We start from the raw sequence: 23,281 nt of genomic DNA, 5'->3' as shown, positions 1-23,281 counted from the left end.
TGCCTGGTTTATGGCCCCAGCTGTCAGAAGAAAACATCAAGGGGACCCACCGCCCTCAGCAGTGAGCAGCTGGCTCCGGGCGCTAATTGATTAGTGGCAGAGATGACTGTCCCTAAGCGACTTGGAGGAGGAAGGCCCGGCCCAGCCCCTCTCCCTGGGGCTCTCACGTTGACCTCTCACGGGCCAGGGAAATTGGCTGCACCTGAGTGTCCCTCGGAACACCACATCTGATGATGCTAAAGGCTTTGCAAGTCATTTGCTGTGTCTGGCTCAGGAAACTAATCAGACCTGGCCCATAAACTGAAGCCTAGGGTAGTACCAAGCTGGCAGAAGTTTTTAGCCTTTATTTTTCTAAAACAAACTAACACAATGACCTTGATGTTGAGATCGATTGGTTTTCTTTGTCATTTGTCTCTTTGATGTTCAAAAGTGAGAGGTGGTTGCAGGGTCATGCTGCTGCCGCAGCTCAGCTCCATGGAGATGCAGGCTGTGGCAGGCTTTTTGGGATTGGGTGATAGCCAGAGATCCAGTCCCCTCGTTTCTACCAGGATGAAGGCAGCAGGGCTAAGCAGCAGGCTGAATTGCTCACAGTAGGTTCCGGATCCCCAGTGGCATTGCATCCCTACCCTGTACTGCTGGACGCTTCTGGTGCTTTCCAGCCCTTGGGGCATTGGCTGGACTGAGCTTGGCCAGAAGGGGAGCTGGCTCCTGGGAGCTGGAGAAGGAGGGATCAGTTAGCCTTGTCTCTGCTCCAGGCTCCCAGAGCTCTCCTCCCAGGGTGAGGACCGTGGCCCCAGGCCCACACATCGCCTCCCTGCCCCCCTCACCCACTCGTGTCACCGGCTCCTTGTTGGTCCTGACACCCTGGCCCTCGGGATCTGTCTCCCTCCAGAACCCCGCAGGGCTTGTCCCTCCCAACTTCTGAAGGCTCGACACCCCCTTCTCTAAAGCCGGTCCTGACCCCCAGTGGAAACTTCCGAGCGGCCCACTCCCTGCCCTCCGCTGCTGGCCTTTGCTGCCCAGCCCTCGTGCTCGCCCGCAAACTTGAACTTGTATTTGCTCACTGCATGGTTCACTCGCTGCTATGTGCTCAGCACCTAGAATAGTGCTCCATAAATATTTGTTGAATGAACAAAGAGCAAATAAAATCCTTGTGCAAATGTAGTAGCTGCTTCCTGAGGAAAGGTCAAGCCCCTGGACGGGGGCCTGGGCCGAGGACGCCCACGGGAAGACACGGTACAGTGGAAGCAGACCGGCTTTCTTCTGCAAAGCAGGGTTTCGATGAGAGGACAACTTAGCACCCCACAACATGATGTTTGGGTTCAGAATTACATATGGAAGTTAGTCCCTTTCAGCCTAGAGAGAATCCCAAATCGGGGAGGTGGTAGCCTTTTCCTCCCCTTGAACAGTGAACACACCCACCCCCGCCCCTGTTGGCCTTTCTGATAAACTTGACCTTTGCCAGGAGGTAAAAGGGGCCAGGCTGACAAGACCTGGAGGAGTTTGAGATTTCCCAACATTGGAACAACAGAGGGGTAAAATCTTCTGGAATAGCAACAGCAAAAAAACAGCATGCATATAAGGGGACAGTTTGCATATGCAGTTCTTTTATGTTACTGGAGATCACAAGCCATTGAGCTCTCCTCGGGCCCAGGGCTGGTCCCCAGGGCTGCTCAGGGAGCTAGACCTTACACCTGCTTAGTCGAAAGGCACTGCTTAAAGGCTTTGCTTCCCAGAGGGAGAATTCTCTCCAGCAGCATTCAGCCCCCATTTTGTTCTGCTCTGCCCTTTCCCTTGTCTTGGGTACCCGCTGCCCTCTGCCAGCACGTGCATCCACTGCTTGTCACACACACCCCTGCTTTCTCTGTCTCAAGCCCCAGTGTGATCTCCCCAGCCCTTGCAGTCTGCCCTTCGGGGGTCTGGAGGCAGCCACAGGGTCTGCTCTCAGGCCCCGGCAAATCCGGGCGTAGCTGTCCAGTCACAGGCGCTGGTTTGGATTCCTCAGACCGAGGTGGAAAAGCCCGCAGGGCTCCCCTTTCCCCACTGGTCTGGGTGCGTTTCTTCAGATTCCTAATAACCAGGGAAGCGAGGGGAGAGAAGGGGCCGACTGACGTGACACTCCTGGCGTAAGGCGAGAGTCCCGCAGCTGCCCCAAGCCCAGGGAGGCTGGGGGAGCTGCAGGAGTGTGGGGGCCCCCCTGCCTGTCTCACACTGGCAGGCTGCCCTCTGGCCTGGGGCCCCGGGGAGGGGTGGCGACCCCAGCTCCTCGGCTTCCCGGAGCTGAGCCTCTGCTCGTCTGGCTGCTGATCACTTAGCACGGGGCTTCCAGATGACAACAGAAAAGGCTGGCAGGGGCTCGGCCGGAAGGGATAGCAGGCTGCGCTGTCCACCACTCGCCTGCACCCTGGAGGGAGGCATCACTGGCCAAGGGATGCTTTACGAGGAGGGGCTGCTTTCTCTCTGCCTGTCTCAGGACTGTTTGGGCATCTCCTCGGGGCCCAGCTGTAGGGATCTGTAAGCATGCGAGGATTTAATGCAAAGGGGATGCAAGGCGGACCTGCCCTGCTCAGGCAGTGGAGAGAAAAGCAACATCCCCGAACATCTGGGGCCTGGGCAGTATCCAAGCTGGATGCACAGGGATGGGTTCTCTTTTGAGAGCAAAGGGAAAGGGGGCTCTGAGCTGGTGGCAGGCCCCCAGAATCTAAATCTCTGCCCTTGTGCTTCCCTGGTGCCCCCTTCCAGGAGAGAGGCCCTTCTCCTTCCAGTACAGCCCGGGCAAGCTGAGGGGAACCCAGTACAAGAAGATGATGACCAAAGAAGAGCTGGATGAAGAGCAAAGGTGGGCAAGGGGCCAGCCCCTCGCGGCTGGGGGTGAGCTGCTTTCCTTCAGAGTGCCCCCGAGAGCCCTTGGTGTGGCATGTGCCCACAAGCCATGCCCCCCAGTGACCCCACCTTCCGCTTTAGTTTTAGGGGTTCTTTTCTGTCCTGGTCATAGTCACCAGACTCAAGTACTCCCCTGAGAGCCCCCTTGGAGCATCCTTACCCCGCCACACACGCACCCCTTCCCACCCCCACCCCCCCGAAATAAAAAGTGACACGCCAGGGCCAAGCCTGGAGCAGGCCCAGCTGCTCACTCACACGCAGAGTACATGACAAAACCAATTTATCACTCAGGACAAAGCACGATTCTCCGGGCTCATCCATTTGGCAGCCTCCCCCACCCCTCCCCTCCTTGCCCAGCGCCTGCAGTGTAATCTTTTTATCTGTTCTGCTCCATGGAGCTCAGAAGGCAACTGCAGCTGCTCAGCTTCTCGTTTTTAGAACGGGGCTATCCCCCAGAGCCGGACACCCAGTGCACATCCACCAGGCGTCCGTCAACATTTTCACTCAACCCCACCCTGAGGCTGAGGAACATGCTGGAAGTGGTGGGACAGCTAGGGAAGGCCACAGAGGGAAAGGGTTGTTTGAACCTGAGCCCAGCTACCACCTCACGGGCATGCAGACTGCTCTGCCATGCCATGGCTGGGTCTCTGGCTAAAGCAAGTCTGCTGGCAGCTGTGCTGGTTTCTGAGCCCTGGCACCCAGAGGGGCTGGCAGTGACCCTTCTACTCATGGCACAAGCTAGTACTCCAGCCCAGAGAGGAATGGAAGGTTGGTGACTTCAGATTTGCAGAACTCGGTGGCACTTTCGGAACACTGCTGACCGAGCCACCCAGAGACCCTCAAAAGTCAGAACCTGCCCTGGAGAATCTGTTTCCCCTCCTGCGATGTCATCAGCTCTTGTGAACCTCACCGAGAAGGCACTTTTCCCCATGGGGGTGGGGGGACCCTGCAAGCACAGTGGAGAGAAAGCCCCCTCCCCCACCTCCTCGGCACTGAGGACACTGCCTTGGTGTGACCGGCTTTGCCACCTTTATATTTCAGGATTGAGCTGACCTCTGACCTCACTTCCCTGTAGCAAGTTCCCTAAGTCCTGAGCCACCAACATTCTTGCAAACCCTTTTGGTAAGGAGATTGACTTCCCAGACCAGTGCCATTTCCCTCATACTGTCTGCTAATGTGTCCCCAACTCAGCTGATGTGCTCGAAGCCCCCCTCATCCACCCCCTTCATAACCAGCTCATTCATTGACACCCCACCTGGCCCCGTCTCATTCTGCTCAAGCACGAGGAAGCCCCGGCCCACGGGCCCCTACTGGGATCACTAGTTCCGGGAGGCCAGCTGGCTGGGGCGCTGGTGCCTCCTTGTGAGGCTCGGGGAAAACTGTCGTCCCCAGGACCCCAGGGAGCCTCACTGCCAAGCTGACGTGGCTTTCGTCTTTGCCTAAGAAGCCGCAGCTCAGTGATCATTGCTGGGCAGAGCCACCGAAAACCATCTGTGCTCCCGAGTTGGAGCACAGGCAGGTTTTCACAATTAGAGAAGGGCCGGCGAATGGCAGCCTCTTTTTGTAAAGCTGGGGTTGATGGACACAGCCCTGCTCATTTGTTGACATACTGTCCTGGCTGCTTTTGCGCTACAGTGACAGCTGAGTGGCTGCAACAGGGAGAGTGTGACCCACAAAGCCCTTAGAGGGCAGGTCTGCGCCCCTGGGTGAGAGGATACAGGGCTGACAGGCCCCGTGCCCTGAGAGGGCCCCCGGACCTCGGCCTTACTCCATTTGCCCAGGCTGATGTGCATCGTGCACCTGGGCGTCTGTTAGAACAGAGCTGAAGGCAAGGCTGTCAGCAGACTGGGCAGGGGTCAGACCCCACTGTCACCCAGTGTTCAGAGCCGGGTCCCTGGAAATGGGGAGGGAAAGTGCCTTCTCCATCGTTTTCTAGGAGAGCAGACTCTCCCTTGTCCAGGAAGGCCCTTTCCCGCCGTATCTTCAAGGACCCCTTCGCCACGCCCTCGGGGCTCTTCCGTGGGATCGAGGCTGTGTGCTCCCTGGGTGGGAGAGGAGTTCTGGACTCCTCACCCGCAGCCTGGGGCTGTCGTCGGTGTGCCTGAGCTGAGGAGGGGCAGGGGGGCTCCATGGCCCCGGAACATGGTCCTCACGGGGCGGGGCAGGCCTTCACGCTCATCCTCCTTGCTGCCCCCACCCAGCATGCTCCACGGGGCTCTGACGTGTGCGGGTGTGTGTCCTTGGCTGTGGCCTCTGCTCGCTCCCTCTTGTCCCTGCATGTGGTCAGCCCGGCACAGCACCGCGGGGGCCGCCTTGGGGCCACACCGCAGCTTGCAGCTGTGTTCTAGCTGTGTTTGTTCCTCGCCCAGTGGTGCTTGGGGTTGCAGAGGCTGCAGGTTTGGCTTTGGCTTTTCATCAACAGCACGATAGTTCCTGTGAGGAACAGGAGAGCTGATGGGCATATGATAGTTCTGGTCCCAGCCCCGAGAGCTGCCCTATAAGCATCAAGATGCAAAGCAACATGCACGGTGTTGGCAAACCACGGGCAGCGGGAAGGGTACTCTTTGCTTTGCCAATCAGATTCTTCCCTGACCAAATTGTGCCTGCATCTATCCCTTCCTCGAGGTTCAGGATCCCCAGACAAGTTGTAAAACTAGTTAAATAAACTGCAAGTCCCTGCCCCTACATGTTTATCCACTCTGTAAATGTTATCAATAGCTAGAGCCTAAAACTTTAGTTTCTGCATTCCTCAGAAGCCTCATTTCACAAGTTTTCAGGGCATGGCAATTAGGAATGAAGGCTGAAAGTAAGAGGCCCCAGATATTTCTTCCACGTGTTTAATTAGGCATCCCCTCCTTGGAGCTGCTCACAGATCAGATTCCCAAGGGACAGAAAGTGGTAAGGTTTGTAAATCCAGAGGCTGCTGCTTAAAACAGACCCTGCTTTGTCACTGACTGCCCCCCTTCCTCCTCAGGCTCACCTGGCCTCATAGCATTGGCTCTGCCTCACTGGGGGAGTCCTGGGTTCCCACTTGCTTCTGTGGGAGGGGCTCCTGATTGCCCCCCAGAGCCAGGGAAGCTGGTCAGGCTTGGCTGGCTCCACAGTTTGGCAAGAAGGAGCACAACCTGCTTCTCCTCTCCTTGTACTCCATCAATTCTTCCCATCTTATGGTCCCAGAGGAAAAATGGCATCTGGGTTGCAGGCTAAGTTGGCACTGATAGAGTGGGGACCCGGAGCCCCAGCATGTCCTCCATTCTAAAGGTCCACAGGGACTGTCCTGACATACGGGAGTGGAAATGACTCCAGTGGAAGGTGTTTTGTGTGGCATAACCTCAGGGAAGGATAAGAGTTGTCTGAGAAACCACAGCTGTGGGATACCTGAGTTGCTTCCCATGCTTCTGGTTTCTTCTGTCTCTCACACATCCGTGCAAGCTTCTCCGGGATTTCTAGCACTGATTAGAATTACACGTTCCCTCCGCTCGCCAGGAGAGGGCGCCAGAAGGACACTGCCAGGTCTCCGGATTCTCCCACTGCTCACATGGGCTGGAAACGTGTCTTGCTTGCATGGGTTTCTGTTGATTCACCTCTAAAAGGTGGGCACACAGGCATCAAAGGGTGCCAGTCCTCAGAGGGGACAAAACCCAGCCACCGGGAATAGGAAATGACCCAGGGATAGAAATGTCTTCAGCACAACCAGGCAGCCAGAGATGAGAAACATCCAGGAACTTACCCGCCTGACCACCTTAAATAGCCCTCGCAGCCTCCAAACAAGGGTGGGTGGGCTGTTGGGGTTCTGTGGGGGTGGATACGGAGCTCTGCAAGCTCCGGGCAACCTTCTGGAATGGACTATCCTGCTGCAAGTGATGACAAGCACACTGCCACGTGTTTGGGAAACCAACATCTAGCGTGGCTTCTGCAATTCCAAACATTCTCCTCCTCACCCATTTCCCCCTTTCCTCTCCCATGGTACCTGAAGGATGGAATGAGTAAAATAAATTATCTTTTTCTCCCTATTTCTCTTTGCAGAACTGAAGAGTAATGAAGTTATCCTTAGCCTCCTCCTAAAGGCTTTTCCTTTGGGCATCTTAAAAGCTTGAGAGATAAAATGGAAAATCCCAGAGAGGAGCACTTGGAGGTTCCCTGGGGTGCTTCTTGCCTACATAAATCCGCCGAGATAGAGACCCTCAATCGGGATTTTTTTCCTTTGGCTAGGAGGATCCTGGGAAAATGCCTCTGGCCCTGCCCTGTTTAGAGATGCTTATCTCTGTTTATATGGGTCCCTTTGTTATGCTGAAGGCTCTTAAGACTTTTTATCTCAGACCTTGGGCTTTTTTCTCATCCCTCCACCTTGCTCTCCACCCACCCTTCACACCTGAGATACCACCTTCAACATTTAAAAATTCAGACTGTAGTTTCACTCCAGCCCTTGCCCTGTTTCCTTCCCTGAAGCCAAAGCGTCAAAGAATTGGAGACACGGCAGGCAAAGGGGGCAGAGGTCGCCAGGCTAACTCCCTCGGTCGGTCAGGGGGGGCAGAGGGCATCCTCTTCCCTTGGGGCTTCTCTGGGACCCCTCTCTCTCCCTCAGACTGGCTGGGTTGTCAGGGATGCGAGATGCTCCAGACACTGGCTTGCCCCTCTCGCTGCTTGGAGGCCTTTGCACTGACATTCTGACCAGCTCAGCCCAGTCTCCACCTTAGCTTTGGCGGAAGCAATAATAATAGTATTAACTTAAAATAGATTTCATGAGTATGCCTTTTCCTAGAAGTTTCACAAATTAGTTGGAATTTTACCTGATATTCAGATTGGTCCCAGATTAGTTTCTTGGGATTTTTTATTTGACAGCATTTGTATACTAAACTAATTTGCAGTTCTTAGATCGTTGGTTAAGTAAGTCTATAGTAGATTTTCTCCCATGTAACAGAAGGCGGGAAATGCCCGCTGTTAGCCCCTTGGGCGTGTTACTTTCCCAGTGACCGTCTCTGGGCCTAATTCCTTAGGTTCAGGGTCTTAGGGCAAAACAGGCAACAAAAGCAGCCACAGCCCGTGACGAGAAGGCGCAGTGTGTCGTGCCCACGCCTGGGCGTCTCCAACAGCAATACCTATCTTGTCCAGGCCGGGATCTTACTTGACACGATAAGCAGGTGGCATCCTCTGGGCGTGGTTGTCTAGGTTTCTCTGGAAACTTCCAGAACATGGCTTTTGGGCACCAAGCTCTGTCCACTCCAGATGGCTTGGCCCCGCGTATTCAGCCCTTGTTCAGTCCAATAAACTCTGAGTAGATGCTCTTGATTACTGTGTGTTTTTTCAGTTTTGCTTTTTTTTTTTTAATTTGAGCTTTCTTTCATGTTGATGCCTGAGTATAAAGTGGAGTACAAAGTCACATGGCCACTCTGTTAAAAATATGCAACCACCACAGCCTTCAAAAAAAATATGAAATACTTCATGTTCACTGAGGGAGCTGCCCCAGACATCTGGATTGGGGCACCAGGCAAGGAATTCAAGCACATCCTCTCTGCGCACACTACCTCTGCAGGGCAGGGTCCCAGGTACAGGCAAGGAGCTGGCTGCAGAAACTTTTCCAGGGTGACAAGGAGAAACAAGTAATTGGGACTTCAGTATTTCAACTTCTAGATGCTGCTCTGGGCAGAGTGCCAGCTGTTTTCTGAATGATATGGGGCCGAGTGGTAGGATTTTAGCAGAGAGACTGTGTTAGATAAAGGGTAAGAGCACCCCTCGAGGCAGCACTGGGGGTGCTGCCCGGCCATGCCACAGAGGCCTGGACACTGTGGAAGGCCTGCACGCTGGGGCGGACCTGTAACGGCGACAACAGGGCCTGCTGCAGGGAAGGGCCAGAGGCCAGCCCCTGCAGCTTGAGTGGGCATGCTCGGAAGGTGGCCTGTGCCAAGCCAGTGGTACGGTGGGGAGGGCAGGGACCCCAGAAACCAGAAGAGTGAGACTGGATTGGCCACGATGCCCAGATATGCCAGCAAACAGGACACTGAGCGGAACAAACAGAAAACCATACTGTTCCTTGGTTTTGATGTACGTTCTTCCATGTTTGCTCACGGGCACGGTCCTACCTGCCAGATGGCTGTGGTGGAGCCCCATAAAGACAGCTGAACTCTGCTCTCAGCCTCAGAACTGAAGTGCAGTAAATACCAAGGTCATTCTTCAGCCCGGGCCCATTCCCTAGTGAGAGTGGGCTGGGCCACTGCTGGCCCTAGGGTGTCTCTGTGCAACCCTCTGGGCAGCGGAACCCCACAGCTGGACTCCAGCCTAGCTTTGCCCCTGGTATTCTCCCCCCTTACCCAGCCATGGTGTTTTTTCTTCTACTTTTGCTCATTCCTCCAAAAGAAGGCTGTTTCCCACATATTTCTCCATAGGATCTCAAGCCACTTAACGTGGGGTGTGTGTTCAACACTGAATGAGGCTCCAGAGGAAACTGAAGCCCAAAGAGCCTAAGTGATAACTTGGGGTCTCCAAACCTCCAGGGCAAACCTGAGACTTAGAATCCCAGTTTGTGGAACCTTCAAGACAAGTTCATTACTTAACCAGCTCTTCTGCTTTGGAGGATTTTGTCTTATTTTGGTTTTCTTCCTAACCTGAAAAGCAAAAGTGGTACGAAATGAGAGCAGGGCGTCTTGAGTCCACGGGCTGTCCCCAGGGTCTCTGTCCTGGTGAGGAGCATCTTTTTCTTCTCTCTCCTTTCTTCTTGACAGAGTTCAGAAAGAGCAGCTGGCTGCCATCTTCAAGCTCATGAAGGACAACAAGGAGACATTCGGCGAGATGTCCGACGGCGACGTGCAGGAGCAGCTCAGGCTCTATGACATGTAGGCCCCCCACTCGCGGACCCCACACGGTGCCATCGCCCAGCAAGTTGTCTGTGACTGCCGGGCCGTGGCTCATCCTGACCTCTGACCCACTGTCTGACTTTATAGGCTTAACTTTATTTTATATACACACATGTAGATGTATACTATATACAGATTTGCTGCAGTTCTTACAATTGATCTATCACTTTACAGGAATCAGGGTTGTTTTCTCCAGTGAGAAAATCCTTCACTTCTTGGGCTTCTGCCTGCTGGTGAGGTCCCAGCTGTCACCTAGGAAATCCTCAGTGGCCACCTTCTGTTTCAAATTCAATCTTCCCTGCAGACCCAGGGGAAGCAGAGGGGGCTGACCTAGGCTCCTTGCTCAGCCCCCAGCACGTGGGGAGGAAAGAACTCAGGGGTTCTTGGGAAAGATAAGTTCCAGGTCCTGCTGCACGAGTGTCCAGTCTAATAACACTACACTCTCATTCTGCCTTGGAAGGATTTCTGGAAGCTTCTGTAATTGTAGAGAAGCAAGCAGTGGAGGGGCATTCTTGTAGGGTATCAAAAGTCTAATTTAAGAGACTCACTTTCCATCCTGGAACAAAACAACGGTACCAGAGACGACATCTTCTAAGAGTTTCCCTCATTTAGGCATGAAACTTAAATATAATTAAGAGTTGAGTGTATATAATATTCCTAGAACTATACTAGCCACTTCAGATAGAAATGAAATATGCGACATGGTCCCAATCATGGGGAGTTTAAAAGGCCTTTAGAGAGGACAGGTGCATCCAGGGAACAGAGGATCTCACCAGACACATTCAATAAAACGCCAAAATGATCTTTATAGAACGCTGCCTGGGACAAAAGAGGGTTAAATAAATTTCTGTGAGTGAGTGAATTTACAACGAGAGCAACACAGGTCATTTCTGGTTGCCCCATTCTGGAGAAAACCGAGTTTGGGAGGGCATGCTAAAGAGAACCTATATAAATATTTTTATTTGCTGAAATAAAACTAAATCAGCACACTAAATCAAAAGCAGTGACACTTTACACACCTCAGGTTAGTAATCTTGGTGAGTACACAGTTGGCTTTCTTTCATCGTCTCGTTTGCTGGAAATTTTTTCACTAACCCCCTCCTGTTTGTTGTTGAAAGTGCTTTTGTGTCTTTGCTGACAATATGCACATTACAAGAGTCTGCTCTGTTATATCCAAATGTCAAGAATTCTTTCTTCTTTCAATTATTTTTATCTTTGTTGTCAATGCGTTTTTTTTTAATTTGTTTTGTTTTAGGATTTAAGGATTGCTCATTCCCTTTCCCAGGCCCCAGGGATCCCGTTATGGGTTTATGGCCCTTTCTCCTAAACACACATTAGAGGGCAGGGCTAACGCTTAGGTTTACTTCTCTCTCCCAAGGTTGCCTTGAAAACTTTTATTGCCCTGGCGCCCATCTTATTTCCCTGTCTTCTTCTCGTTCCTTAGGTCCTTATTTCTTATGGCACTAAACAGGATTGATTCATGTACTTGATTCAAAATAGGAAAAGTAAACTAAAGGGATATTTGTATAGTTTTATCAAGTAAGATGTTCTGACTGCAAAGAACAGAAAGCTCCAATTCACCTGGGTGTTCTCTTATAGTTTGGTATTAAATTCTTGCATTGACTCCAGAAAGACCTTAAGGAAGGGTTCTGAATCTGTAGGCCCATTCTTTGGAAGGCATTTTGATCTTCTGGATCTACAGCAATACTGGTATCTGACGGAACATAAGTGTGTCAGTTTGAAATTGGTTTAGTTTTAAGAGGACTTTCTGGCCACAGTGGCCAGGAAAAAAAGTGTGAGTGTCCCAGGGAGGGTGGCTCTGACACCATTACCAGATAAGCCCTGGCTTCCGTGTATGCCATTTCTTCTGCCACCTCCCTTGAGATAGTTCACCTGAGTACTGGGGTGGGGCGTTATCTTATAGTTTGGTGTTAAATTCTTGCATTGGCTTAAACAGGACAATAGCTCAAAGAACGGCTCAGAATGGTCAGGGCCCCAGCTGCAGTTCTCTCAATTCTGTCTTCCTCATGTTATGGGGTTTTGTCATAGACCAGTTCTAGCTGTCCTCAGAGTTGCGAGATGGCTGCAGGAGTGCCGGCATCACACCCAGAAGCAGGAAAGGACCAACCCTTGCTCATGTCTCCAAGCTGAGGAGGTGGTTCCAGATGTGTCCGCCCCACCTCCTTTCAGGTCCCAGTTGGCCAGAATCATGTCATGCGCCCATGCCTCAACCAATCACTGGCAAGATGGGACCACTATGATTGGCTGAGATTTATTTGGACATCCTCCGACCACCACCACCTGGGGCTGGGGTCAGCACTCCCTAAACACATGGCCATCCAGAGGAGGGGGTGAGTGAGCCTCATCGGGGCTCTGTGAGGAAGGGGGCAGGAACGGGAGTTGGGTAGTTACCAGCACTGCTGGCCCAGGTGCTGAGTTTCCTGGGATGTTGGGGAGGGGTTACTCTTTACCCGTGGCCCCCTGTTGCCTGATAGAGGCTTGCAGGCCAGTGTCTGTAGTACCCAGCAAGTTTCTTCTGCCCCCCGGAAAGTGGGGTTCTGCTGTTCAGCTTGACACCAGGCCTGGATACTTCCCAGAAGCCCTGCGGGTGGACTGTTAGGTGGCTCTGACGCCATTTCCAGATAAACAAGCACTGGCTTCTGTGCATGCCATTTCTTCTGCCATCTCACCTGAGATCAGCTCACCTGAGATGCTGAGATTGGGTGCAGTGAATGATGCACTTCCCTCTCTAAAAAAATGCCTCCCTGGGACACTCACTATCAGCTCCCTTGTGGCCAGAAAAGTCCTCTTAAAACTAAATCTATTTCAAATTGACACACTTATATCCCATCAGATACTAGTATTGCCGCAGGTCCAGATCAAAGTGCCTTCCAAAGAATGGGCCTACAGATTCAGAACCCTTTCTTGAGAACTTCCTGGGGTCAATGCAAGAATTTAAGACCGAACTATGAGAGAACGCCCCACCCCTGTGAGCTGAAACCAAGAGGAAATGTCCTATTTGTTCCCAAGAGTCAGGAGGAAGAAAAATCAATACCATTAGGCTCGAGCAAGAAGCATAAGATGGATGAGAAGGAAACAGCAGGCAGGGAGGGACAGAACAAACAGAGGTCAGATCTGTATGTGGCAGGGCCGGACAGGGCACCCCCAGCATCTCACTGGCCACCAAGCCAGTGCCCAGAGGCCGATGGAAACCAGTCTGAACTGAACTTTATTGGGACCTGGAGATTGAGAGAATTTCCAGGTGCTCGGAGTCTGCACTCAGCGAAGGGGGACAGTCTCAGAGCTGCTCGGCCTGACCCTCTGCCCTTCCCCCTCCCCATACTTCTCTGGAACCCTGCCCACAGGCTGGCTTGGTTAACAGTGAATTGTCCTACAGCACACACCTGCGGTGGGTTAAAAACCCTGTCCATGGTTCACTTCTACTTACCAAACCTTGCTTGCTAGAAACTTCCGGGCCTTCTTCCCTCAAAATGTCCACTGTAACCTCCACCATCTGGAATTGGCTCCTCACTTCTTATATTGAAAATAATCCCTTTTTCCATTGACTACACTGAAGGAAATGTGGAATCTAAGCAGCTTTAAGTCACCTAAAACTGAGGGCAACTGTCTGTGAACCTGCCGTGTACACAGCTCTTTGTGACTTGTACTCATTTTCCATTTTTAAAAATCTGAAGATGTCAGTAACTTTCCTAACACAGATCACTTTGAGGATGTTTTGTTTTCCCCAATTTGAGTATAGGAGAATGTTTTACTGAAGACCTCTGTTGCACTTAGCATCTGACAAAGTCCCAGTTCATCTTCCAGGCAGCTCTCGGGGCCTGTAAGCAAGACCTCAACTGCAAGCAGGTCGGGGTAGACTGCGTCGTGCCTCCTGAAGGCAACAGGGTCGCTTCTGTGCAACCAGCAACTTCTGCACAACAGCAGCGAGAGGCTCCGCCTCCAGCTCAGCCCTGTCCCTCTCATCATCTGGAACCATGTCCAGTCCCTTTTTCTCACTGCGGGACATGTGGTAGATAGGGACATCCATGTCACTCTGAAGCAGGGAAAGTTGTTTCCTTTCCCTCTTCCCCTCAGCCTCCAGTGAGGGAAGGAGCCAGAAATCTTGAGCCGGCTAAGCATGACTGTCCTCTCCAGATCCAGGGCTGGGTCCCAGGAACACAACCGCCAACCCTGGCAAGTTCATTGCCAGAATTTTTGTTGTTTTTAATATTATTATTAGCACCACTTTATTTTTATTCTGTTTCTCCCCCTAGCACTTTCACCAGATTCTTCACCACCACCACCATCATCTCTTATGAGTAACCATTTTTATTCGTTTTGGTTTATCCTTCAAGCACTTCTTTTTGCTAAAGGTAGCCCCTATGTACCTCGTCTCTGGAGATCACTCCACAGAAAATATGACTGGCCTCATTCTTTTTAATGCTACAGAGTCTGCTTGGCTATAACATAAAAGGCCCATGGTTCATTTGGCCAGTTCCCTGCAGATAATTCAAATTGCTAATTCAAGTAATAACGCTATGAATAGAACTGTGCATAAGTCGTTCCATATTCGTGGAAGTGTACTTTCAGGATAGATTCCTAGAAGGGAATTGCTAGGTCAAAACGTAAATGCAGATATTACTCTGTTATTAAAGACTGTCAACCCCCACCTCCTGTCAAGTTTCACACCCACCAGTTTCTGCACAATCCTTAATAGAGTATGTTGCCAAACTTTTGGATTTCTGATCTGATGGGTCAGAAATGTAAGCTCAGTGAAGTTTTAATTTGCATTTTTCTTATGAATAAGGTTGCGCATCCATTCAAATGTTTATAATGATTACCATCCATTTGATCTTAGCTTTCCTTCACCCACCAGCACCCCATATTTCCGATTATCTTGGCGATAACTTGGGGCGCAGCGCCCTCATTGCCCTGCCCCGACTCTGCATGGGGAAGGGGCTGCCTCATTCAAGAGGCCAGAGAATCTGGTCAATTCCAGGAAAATCCTACCAAATTCAGGAGCCTTGGTGACAGCCAAATGCTAAATTAAAAACTACTCGCCTGCAGCCCACCCTCACGCGCTAATCATCTATCTTAAAAAGTTAGAGAGAGGACCCCGGCACAGGAACAAACCCTCTCTCGCCGGAGATGCGACGGGTCGCTCACCACCACCTGCGTCCTCTCGGGCGCCTCAGTGGGTGGCGCACCTGCCAATTTGCCAGGACGGCGAAGGGCGCGATTGCCATTGGCTACCGCATCCTCCCATCGCCCTTAGCCCGCCTCGCCGCGAGGGTGGGAAGTCCCGGATGTCCGGACGCGCCCAACGCCTGGTCCTCGATGATTGACAAGAGGCTTTGTCCAATGACGAGCGCGGGCTGACCCGTCCCGTCTCCACGAGGTCCCACCCCTCGCGCCTTGGTCGCAGAGGCCCCCGACGGTCTGCACAGCGCGGGCTTTGGCCTTGCGGTTCCTTTCCCGCGCTGTCCTTGTCACCGAGAGCCCAGACCCGCCCCGCTGTGCGGGTCGCCGCTTCCCCTCCTCAACTCAAGTGGAAGTGCGCCCCCACGCACCGCCCGCCAGCCCTGAAGCCACCGTGGCGCGGGGCGATGGCCTGGCGTGCGGTCCGTGCCGCACCGGTCTCCTAGTTTCCCTCCCGGGCCAGAGCCCAGGAGTCCCGGATCCCAGCAGGATGGGTCTGGAGGGGCCGTCCATGAGCTCAGCGAACATTCCTTAAGCAGTGCACAGTGCCAGGCGCGGGAACACGAAGATGATTCGGAACCAACGCTCCGGGAGCCCCACCGCCCCCATCTTCTTCCAGTTCCCCCGGCCTGCCCTCCAGCGGACTCGGGGTGGCCTGAGGTGTCAGGACCGCTGTCCTGCCGCAGAATCCAACACGCCCCGTTAATCCCAGGACCTAAACTGAAATCCAGGCAGTTGCACAGACCCATTTTCTCACCACAGTGTCTTTGCTAATGGGCATTCCTTCCCTCACCTGTCGGCTGGGGGTTACCAGAGCACCCCTGAGTGTGAAATCAAGTTGGACTCAAGACTTGGCCCGGGTCGTCAAGTTTCTACCTTCTCCCACCTTCCTAAGGCCCTCTGGGGGCTACCCACCCTTAGAGGGGGGCCCACTAGTCTTGAATCCTTGCAAGGCCTGAGGGTGGCCTGGGTCCCCGTCAGATGAGGGGCCAACCTCAGGACTGGCTGGGTCGTCGGGGGTTACCGAGCATGTTAAAAATCTGCCAATCTGCAATCAGGATTTTTGAAAGTCTCATTTTTCTCACTCCATGAAGTATTTTAATTACTCTTTTTTTTTTTTTTTTTTTTTTTTGAGTTCTACAGAATGGGACAGTTTATTCTGACAAGCTGTCAGTCATTTAGCTCCTTCATTGGTTTATCATTCACCTCAGAACTCTGTCTTATGGTGTCTTTGGTTCTCTTGTACTCAGCTTCAATGATACTGCGAGTTAGCTTAGTTTAGGAGAAGCGGCAGCTGGCAAAGGGAATAAAATTAAGAAAATTGTTCCATGAAGAAAAGGATCTGTGAAAGAAATAGGAAGGAGGCAAAGCAGATAGGATTCAGGTTCAGATATTGAGTGATATGAATTGGCACATTTATACTTTTGAGAAGAAGGTAAATGAACATTTCAGGCCCTGTATTGAGTGCCTTGTGAATGTTCCCTCATTCATCCTTACAACTATGTGAAGGACTTAACAGTCTCCTTCTATAGAAGAAAACAAAACTCAAAAAGTATTAACCCAACTGGAAAACAAGCAAAGGCTCTGAATAGACGTTTCTCCAAAGAAGATATACAAATGGGCAATAAGCACATGAAAAGATGCTCAACATCATTAGCCATCAGGGAAATGCAAATGAAAGCCATAATGAGATATCATTTCACACCCACTAGCATGGCTATAATCAAAAAGACTGGCAATAACAAGTGTTGGCAAGGATGTGGAGAAATTGGAACCCTAATACAACTGCTGGTGGGAATGTAATATTGTGCAGCCACATTGGAAAACAGTATGGCAGTTCCTCAAAAGGTTAAATATAGAGTTGCCATTTGACCTGACAGTTCCACTGCTGGGTACATATCCAAGAAAAATGAAAGCAAATGTCCACACAAACACTTGAACACAAATGTTCATAACAGCATTATTAGCAAGAGCCAAGAAGATGGAAACAATCCAAATGTCCAACAACAGGTGAGTGGATAAATAAAATGTGATATATCCATATAATGATTATTTAGCAATAAAAAGGGATGAAATACTGATACATGCTGCATCATGGCGGAACCTTAAAAGCATTATGCTAAGTGAAAGAAACCATCACAAACACACATATTGTCTATCCTAGACATATATGAAATGTCTAGAATAGGCAAATCTATAGACACAAAAAGTAGATTAGTAGTTGCCTGGAGTTGGAGGGGCGGTAGGAAGAAAAGAGGAGTTACTGCTAATGGGTGTGGGTTTTTTGGGGGTGGATAATGAAATGTTCTAAAATTGATTGTGTTGGAGGTTTCACAATTCCGTGACTGGACTAAAGCCATCAAATTGTATACTTTAAATGGATGAATTGTATGGAATGTGAATTACATCACAAAAAAAGCTGTTTTTGTTTTTTTAAATATGGAAAAGATGTCAGGTCAAAATGGCAACCAGAGCATGTATTTCAGTCTCCCCTTTGGACTTTTGAGAGGACATATATATAATTATGTATTATGTGTGTGTGTGTGTGTGTGTGTGTGTACTGTGAGAGAAGAGAAGGGACGCCTTGGGTGTGTTTATTGTGTGTTTGCTATGTGATCGGCTCTGTGATAAGAACTTTGTGTTCTATGTAATTTAGTCCTTTTTCCACTTATGAGAAAAGTGGTATGTGGCAGGTCGGGTCCTGTAGGAAGCAGACTCTGCCATGGAGATGAGCTTATTGGAGTTTCATTTGGGAGTTCTTCTCCACCTGTGGAAGGAGGGTAGGACTCAGGATTGGGCAGAGGGAGAAGTTGAGCTGAGACGTGGTCTCCATAGGGACCTCAGTGGACCCCGGGGGGAGTTTTGAAGATGGGATGACCCTTTGGAGCTGTCCCCTGTGCAGGGTGAGGGCCAGCCTTTCCTACTGCCTCATTGACAGTCACTGCTCTCTGGCTAGGGAAGGGGCAAGACCTTGGGGGAGGTCCCTCTCTCCAGCAAGGTAGCCCCTCTTATAGGAGCTTATAGCAGAGAGTTTTTTGCCAGCGGCACTCCAAGAAACTCGGGGGAAATATCCTTCATTCCTGATGGGAATCTGGATGGCACATCACAGCATCCACCGTGACTATTATTATCTGCATTTTACTGATTAGAAAATTGAGGCCTAGAGGGGCTAAGAAACTTGCCCAACACTGGTTGGTAACAAATCCCCTCAGTGCAGCTGGGATGGTCAATTTCATGTGTCATCTTGGCTGGGTTATGGCGTCCAGTTGTTTGGTCAAGCAACCACTGGCCTGATTGTTATTGTGAGGGGTATTTTGTATTTGGATTTGCATCTATAATCCTTTGATTGCATCTATGGCTGACTGCATCTACAATCAACAAAAGAGATTGTCCTCAGCAAGGTAGGTCTCCTCATCCAATTGCTTGAAGGTGTTTAAAGCCAGAGCTAGGGATTTGAGAAGTCAGGAAGGAGAATTCAGACTTGGCCGCTCCCATGGTTGCATGAGTCAATTCCTTTAATAAGTCTCATATACATACATACATACATACATACATAAATATATATATATATATGATATGTGTCTATATCTTCTGTCAGCTCTGTCTCTCTGGAGAACCGTGACTAATACAGTAGCCAAACCACTCAAAGCTATTAATTTAAGAAGCCCAGAGAGTAAGACTGAGGACACACATGCCTGTCTCACCCAAAGGCCTCCCCATGCTGACATCTGGGCACCCCACCCCTATCAAAGGCAAAACAGCTCTTAGGCTGGCTGCAGAACTGGGGGCACTTAGCCACGAGGCTGCATTGCTTCTGCCCCGAGAATCCTTGCGAGAGAGCAGCCAGAGAGCGGGGGTTGAAGAAGGGCAACGAGGCCCAAAGCACACACTGAAGAGGACCGCTCCCTCCAGGGGTGCTTCTCAGCCAGAAGGGGTAGGACCCTGGAGCCTGGATGGCTTTGGGGCCACCAGGGTGACAAGTTGGAGAATGTAGGAGTAGCCAGGCCAGTGGGTCCCCCACAATCCACAACCTCTCCTATTTGGGCCAAAAAATGACAAGTCTCCCATCCCCGTCCCCAAGACATGCCATCTCCTGCTCCCGATCCCTCCGTCCCCAACCACCTGACAACCCTCCCAGTCCGCAAGCAGCTGTCGTAAATAGAGACCACGTTGAAAAACTAACAGAGAACCTCAAATAAGGAAGATAAGCAGACAAAAGAGCATAACGGGAAGCTAGAGTGAGATTTATTGCTTTGTGTCCCCAGTAAGATAGATATGAGACAACAAAGCTGGGGTCAAACAGAGGGAATCATTTATATGAAGGCTGAAATTATTGTTTTTTTCCTGACATATTGTTGTCAGAGTACTGACTAGTCATAGAAACCTATTCTGTCAGATTTAAGAAGCAAAGGAATACACTAAAAAGAATTTGGGGCGCTCAAACCACCAGGAGGGTTCCGTGGCTCCCAACACCCAGCCTTGTCTGTTGGCCAGGACCCTGCCATCACCACCCTTGCCCTGGCTCCCCAGGAAAGCATCCTCCACATTCTCTTCTTTTCTCTTCAGGATCAGCCCTTAGGCAATCTGAAAACATGGGGCCAACTCAGCCACTGGGGGACAGGAGTCTGGATGAGCAGCCCAGCATGCCTGCGGGGACCGGCCTGAGGCCTCTTCTCCACGTCTGCAGCACACTGGAGCCTCGTTGCGCACAGAGGGAGTTATCCCGGTAATGCTCCCTTTCCTGCTTTTTCTTCCTCTCCACCTCACTGTCTCGCTCCCTCCTTCTTCACTCCTGCTTCCTGGGGACACCTCCCAAACTGCCTGTACCCAAGTCCAGTCTCAGGCTCCACTTTCTGGGGAGCACCAGCTAAGACATGTACACATATATATGCTAAAAGTACAAAGATATGGACTGGTTACAACCACATTCAGGATAGATATTGCTTCAGGGAAGAAGGGAGCAGAATGGGACTAGGAGGGGGAACAAAGGGGATTTCAATTTAAACTATAAAGTTTGTATTTTATAGCTGAAGCAAAAGTGACAAAATGGGAGCATTAAAAAATTAATTTTTTTTTAATTTTAAAAAATTCCTGGTGTTGTGTACCTAGGTTTTTTTTTTTTATGTTTTAACTTGCAGAATAATATTTCTTAATAAAAGAAAAGAATATAGCTAAAGGAAAAAGGTATGAAAATTCTGTTCATAGAAACAAAACAAATCCTATTTTTTTTTTAAACTATCAGAATGTCACAATATTTAGAGATTGATAGAGTCACATTTGGAGAAGGTATAAGGAACACCATTTCTTCCACACTGCTGGTGGACATGTAAACTGGTTGAGAATTTGGAAGGCACTTTGGTGCAATACATTAAAATTTAAACAAGATCCACTGTAATGTATAATCCCATTTCCTGATATCTACCCTGAGACATCCTGAGGAGCACAGGCAAGCATGTTCAAGGATGTTCACAACAGCAACTTGTGTGCTCATAAAAAATTAGAAATTGCCTAATACTATGTAATATCATGCAGCAGTATGGTATACAGTATACTATAAATGATCATTTGTATTATGCCCTTCAAAACTATCACCTACGTAGTTCTATAGAGAGAGGGATATACACCAGATGACAAACAGTGGGGTTGAAATGGTTACCAAGTGTTCTAGTTTGCTAATACTCCCAGAATGCAAAACACCAGATATGGATTGGCTTTTATAAAAGGGGATTTATTTGGTTACACAGTTACAGTCTTAAGGCCATAAAGTGTCCAAGGTAACACATCAGCAATCAGGTAACTTCACTGGAGGATGGCCAATGGCATCTGGAAAACCTCTGTTAGCTGGGAAGGCACGTGGCTGGCATCTGCTCCAAATTTCTGGTTTCAAAATGGTTTTCTCCCAGACATTCCTCTCTAGGCTGCAGTTTCTCAAAAATGTCACTCTCAGTTGCTCCTGGGGCATTTGTTCTCTCTTAGCTTCTCTGGAGTAAAAGTCTGCTTTCAACGGCCATCTTCAAACTGTCTCTCATCTGCAGCTATTCTCTCAGCTTCTGTGCATTCTTCAAAGTGTCCCTCTTGGCTGTAGCAAGCTTGCTCCTTCTGTCTGAGCTTATATAGTGCTCCAGTAAACTCATCAAGGCCCATGCTGAATGGGTGGGGCCAAACCTCCAAGAAAACTATCCAATCAGAGTCATCACCCACGGTTGGGAGGGTGGTGCATCTCCGTGGAAACACTGAAAGAATTGCAGTCTAATCAATGCTGATACGTCTGCCCACACAAGATTACATCAAGGATAATGGCATTTTGGGGGACATAATACATTCAAACCAGCATACCAAGAAAGGCTTTAATATGAGAATGTAATCATGTCTTACTCCAGTCACTAAAATAAGCAAATAAAGAAGTTTCAAGTGTATTGTCTGCTGTCTCTTTGGAATATGCTTTGACTGCTTCACCACACTGGCCAGTGAGTAGGATGTGAAATGACCTTCCCATTGAGGACCCTGGACACAGTGCAAGTGGATTCCCTTCTACTAGCACCCCATTCCAGTTCACCACCAAAGTTTTAATAACTTTGGGCTCTCAGTACTCTACCTGGAATTAGTGATGGAGTCCTCATTGCCAGTTGGCAATCCAGCTCCAAAATCCCATTTCAGATCTCCTTCTTAGAACCATTCCTGGTCCCAATTGCTTGAGTTCCCTAAAAACGCACCCTGAGATGGAGATTTGCATGCAGGAGGCTTATTGGGGGTGCACTCAGGACGTGAGGGGAACAGAATCTGTCAGAGAGAGAAGATGAGGTATGATGCAGGATGATTCAGTTGCCTCAGCCAGTCCCACAGGGAGCTCCAAAGCTGAGAGGGTCTTTGGAGTTGTCCCAAATGGAGGAGAGAGGGCCTGGCCTTTGGAACTCCAAATGGACCACTCACTGGATACAGGCTGCCCATGAGGAGCAAGTTGTAAACTTTGTGGCAGCACCGTTGGACTGAGGGAAATTTTTAGAGAATGAGGGGAGCATGCCTCAATCCTGAAGGGGATTCTGGGCAGCACCACAGGATCCACCACACTACATTTTTACTATGTTTCATGGTGTGTGTGCTTTGGGGGAAGACTCCAGGTGGGCTAAATTCTTCCGGTTCCTTAGCATGAAACATGTCGAGGACAAACAAACCAGCCACTTGCTAATATTGTCTGTCTCTTATGGTGTGACTGTGTCTAATATAGTCTTTTTTTTTTTTTCTCCCTTTTACCAAGGACTCCCATCCAGGAAGGGGAGTAGGGAGAAGAAAAGATGATGAAGCAGAAGAAAAACCCATCCTCCCGCAGGTAAATGTTAAAAATCATTCTAAGGCAAATGGATGATTGTCTTAGTTTGCCAGGGCTGCTATGACAAACATCACAGACTGGTCAGCTTAAACAGTAGGAATTGATTGTCTCCACGTTTGGAGATTAGAAATCCAAAATCAAGGTGTAAGCAGGATCATGCTTTCTCTGAAGTCGGTGGCATTCTGGTGGTGGCTTTCCCACAACTCAGAACTCAATCTCTACCTCCGTCATAAGGCCATCTATCTCCTTCTGTTACCTACTAACTGTGTCCAAATTTCCTCTGCTTATAAGGGCTCCAGTCATACTGGATTAAAACCCAACTTGATTCTGTTTGGCCTCACCTTAACTAAGTCTCAAAGATCCTATTTACAAATGGGTTCACATCTACAGCACTGGTGGTTAGGACTTATGGGGGACATGATTTAACCCATAACAATGATCAAAATTGAAAAATAAATTTTTATTGTGCAAACTTTAGTAGAATTTCAATTTTCATTTTTATGAGACTTGAGTATAATGCTTAAATGTATCCTGGATTCATTTGGGGTTTTATGTGTTTCTTTCTTTGGTATCATACTTGTTAGCAAGATGCAGTTCAAGATTTCTTCTGTTTTTGTTTTGTTTTCTTTTCCAGAGTAGCCAGGCGTGACAGCAACAAATCTATAGCCTTGGGAAGAACAAACTGTTGTCAACTGAGAAATAACAAACCAAGCTGAAAGGCAACAAAGGCTTAATTTGGGGTCTTAGAATCCCAATTCCAGGAGCACAGCTTCAGGTAGCAACCCAAATCATGTCCCATCTTGGCAATTCCAGGCAAGGGTTTTTAAAGAAAAAGAAGAAGATAAGTTGTTTGTGGTTGGTGGATATTTGGGGATCTCCAGTTGTTCTTCAGGTTGGATAGTTTACTGAGTTCTTTATCTTGTGGTTTGTTTATGGTGTCGATGTCCTTAGGGTTTTGAGGAACATTGTTCCTTGAGGCTTTATATACTTTGGCAGTTTGTGATATCTGGCTGAGATCTGC

General features: G+C 49.6%; 1 protein-coding gene and 1 long non-coding RNA gene across 5 annotated transcripts in view; both read left to right on the top strand.

Annotated features, from left to right (window-relative positions):
* The window catches only part of JMJD6 (jumonji domain containing 6, arginine demethylase and lysine hydroxylase), a 37,316-nt gene extending 26,370 nt beyond the window's left edge, over positions 1 to 10,946 (top strand). Inside the window, exons 3-4 of one of the 4 annotated variants that reach the window (XM_037810768.1) lie at positions 2,743 to 2,839; positions 9,603 to 10,946. In XM_037810768.1, coding sequence (XP_037666696.1) covers positions 2,743 to 2,839; positions 9,603 to 9,717 — 212 coding nt within the window. In that variant the 3' untranslated portion in view covers positions 9,718 to 10,946. Of the gene's footprint in view, positions 1 to 2,742; positions 2,840 to 3,924; positions 4,006 to 6,909; positions 8,173 to 9,602 lie in introns of those variants that run through there. The other 3 variants (XM_037810764.1, XM_037810765.1, XM_037810766.1) reach the window with 3 other exon arrangements.
* Positions 10,947 to 19,379: 8,433 nt separating this feature from the next.
* Positions 19,380 to 22,957, top strand: LOC119514042. Its single transcript, XR_005212744.1, has 3 exons — positions 19,380 to 19,659; positions 22,189 to 22,260; positions 22,895 to 22,957. It is a non-coding gene; the product is annotated as an uncharacterized LOC119514042 (long non-coding RNA).
* Positions 22,958 to 23,281: the final 324 nt, after the last annotated feature.

The sequence above is a fragment of the Choloepus didactylus genome, chromosome 18 (genome assembly GCF_015220235.1).
Source record: "Choloepus didactylus isolate mChoDid1 chromosome 18, mChoDid1.pri, whole genome shotgun sequence".
NCBI lineage: Eukaryota > Metazoa > Chordata > Mammalia > Pilosa > Megalonychidae > Choloepus > Choloepus didactylus.
This window is presented reverse-complemented; position numbering and strand designations above follow the sequence as displayed.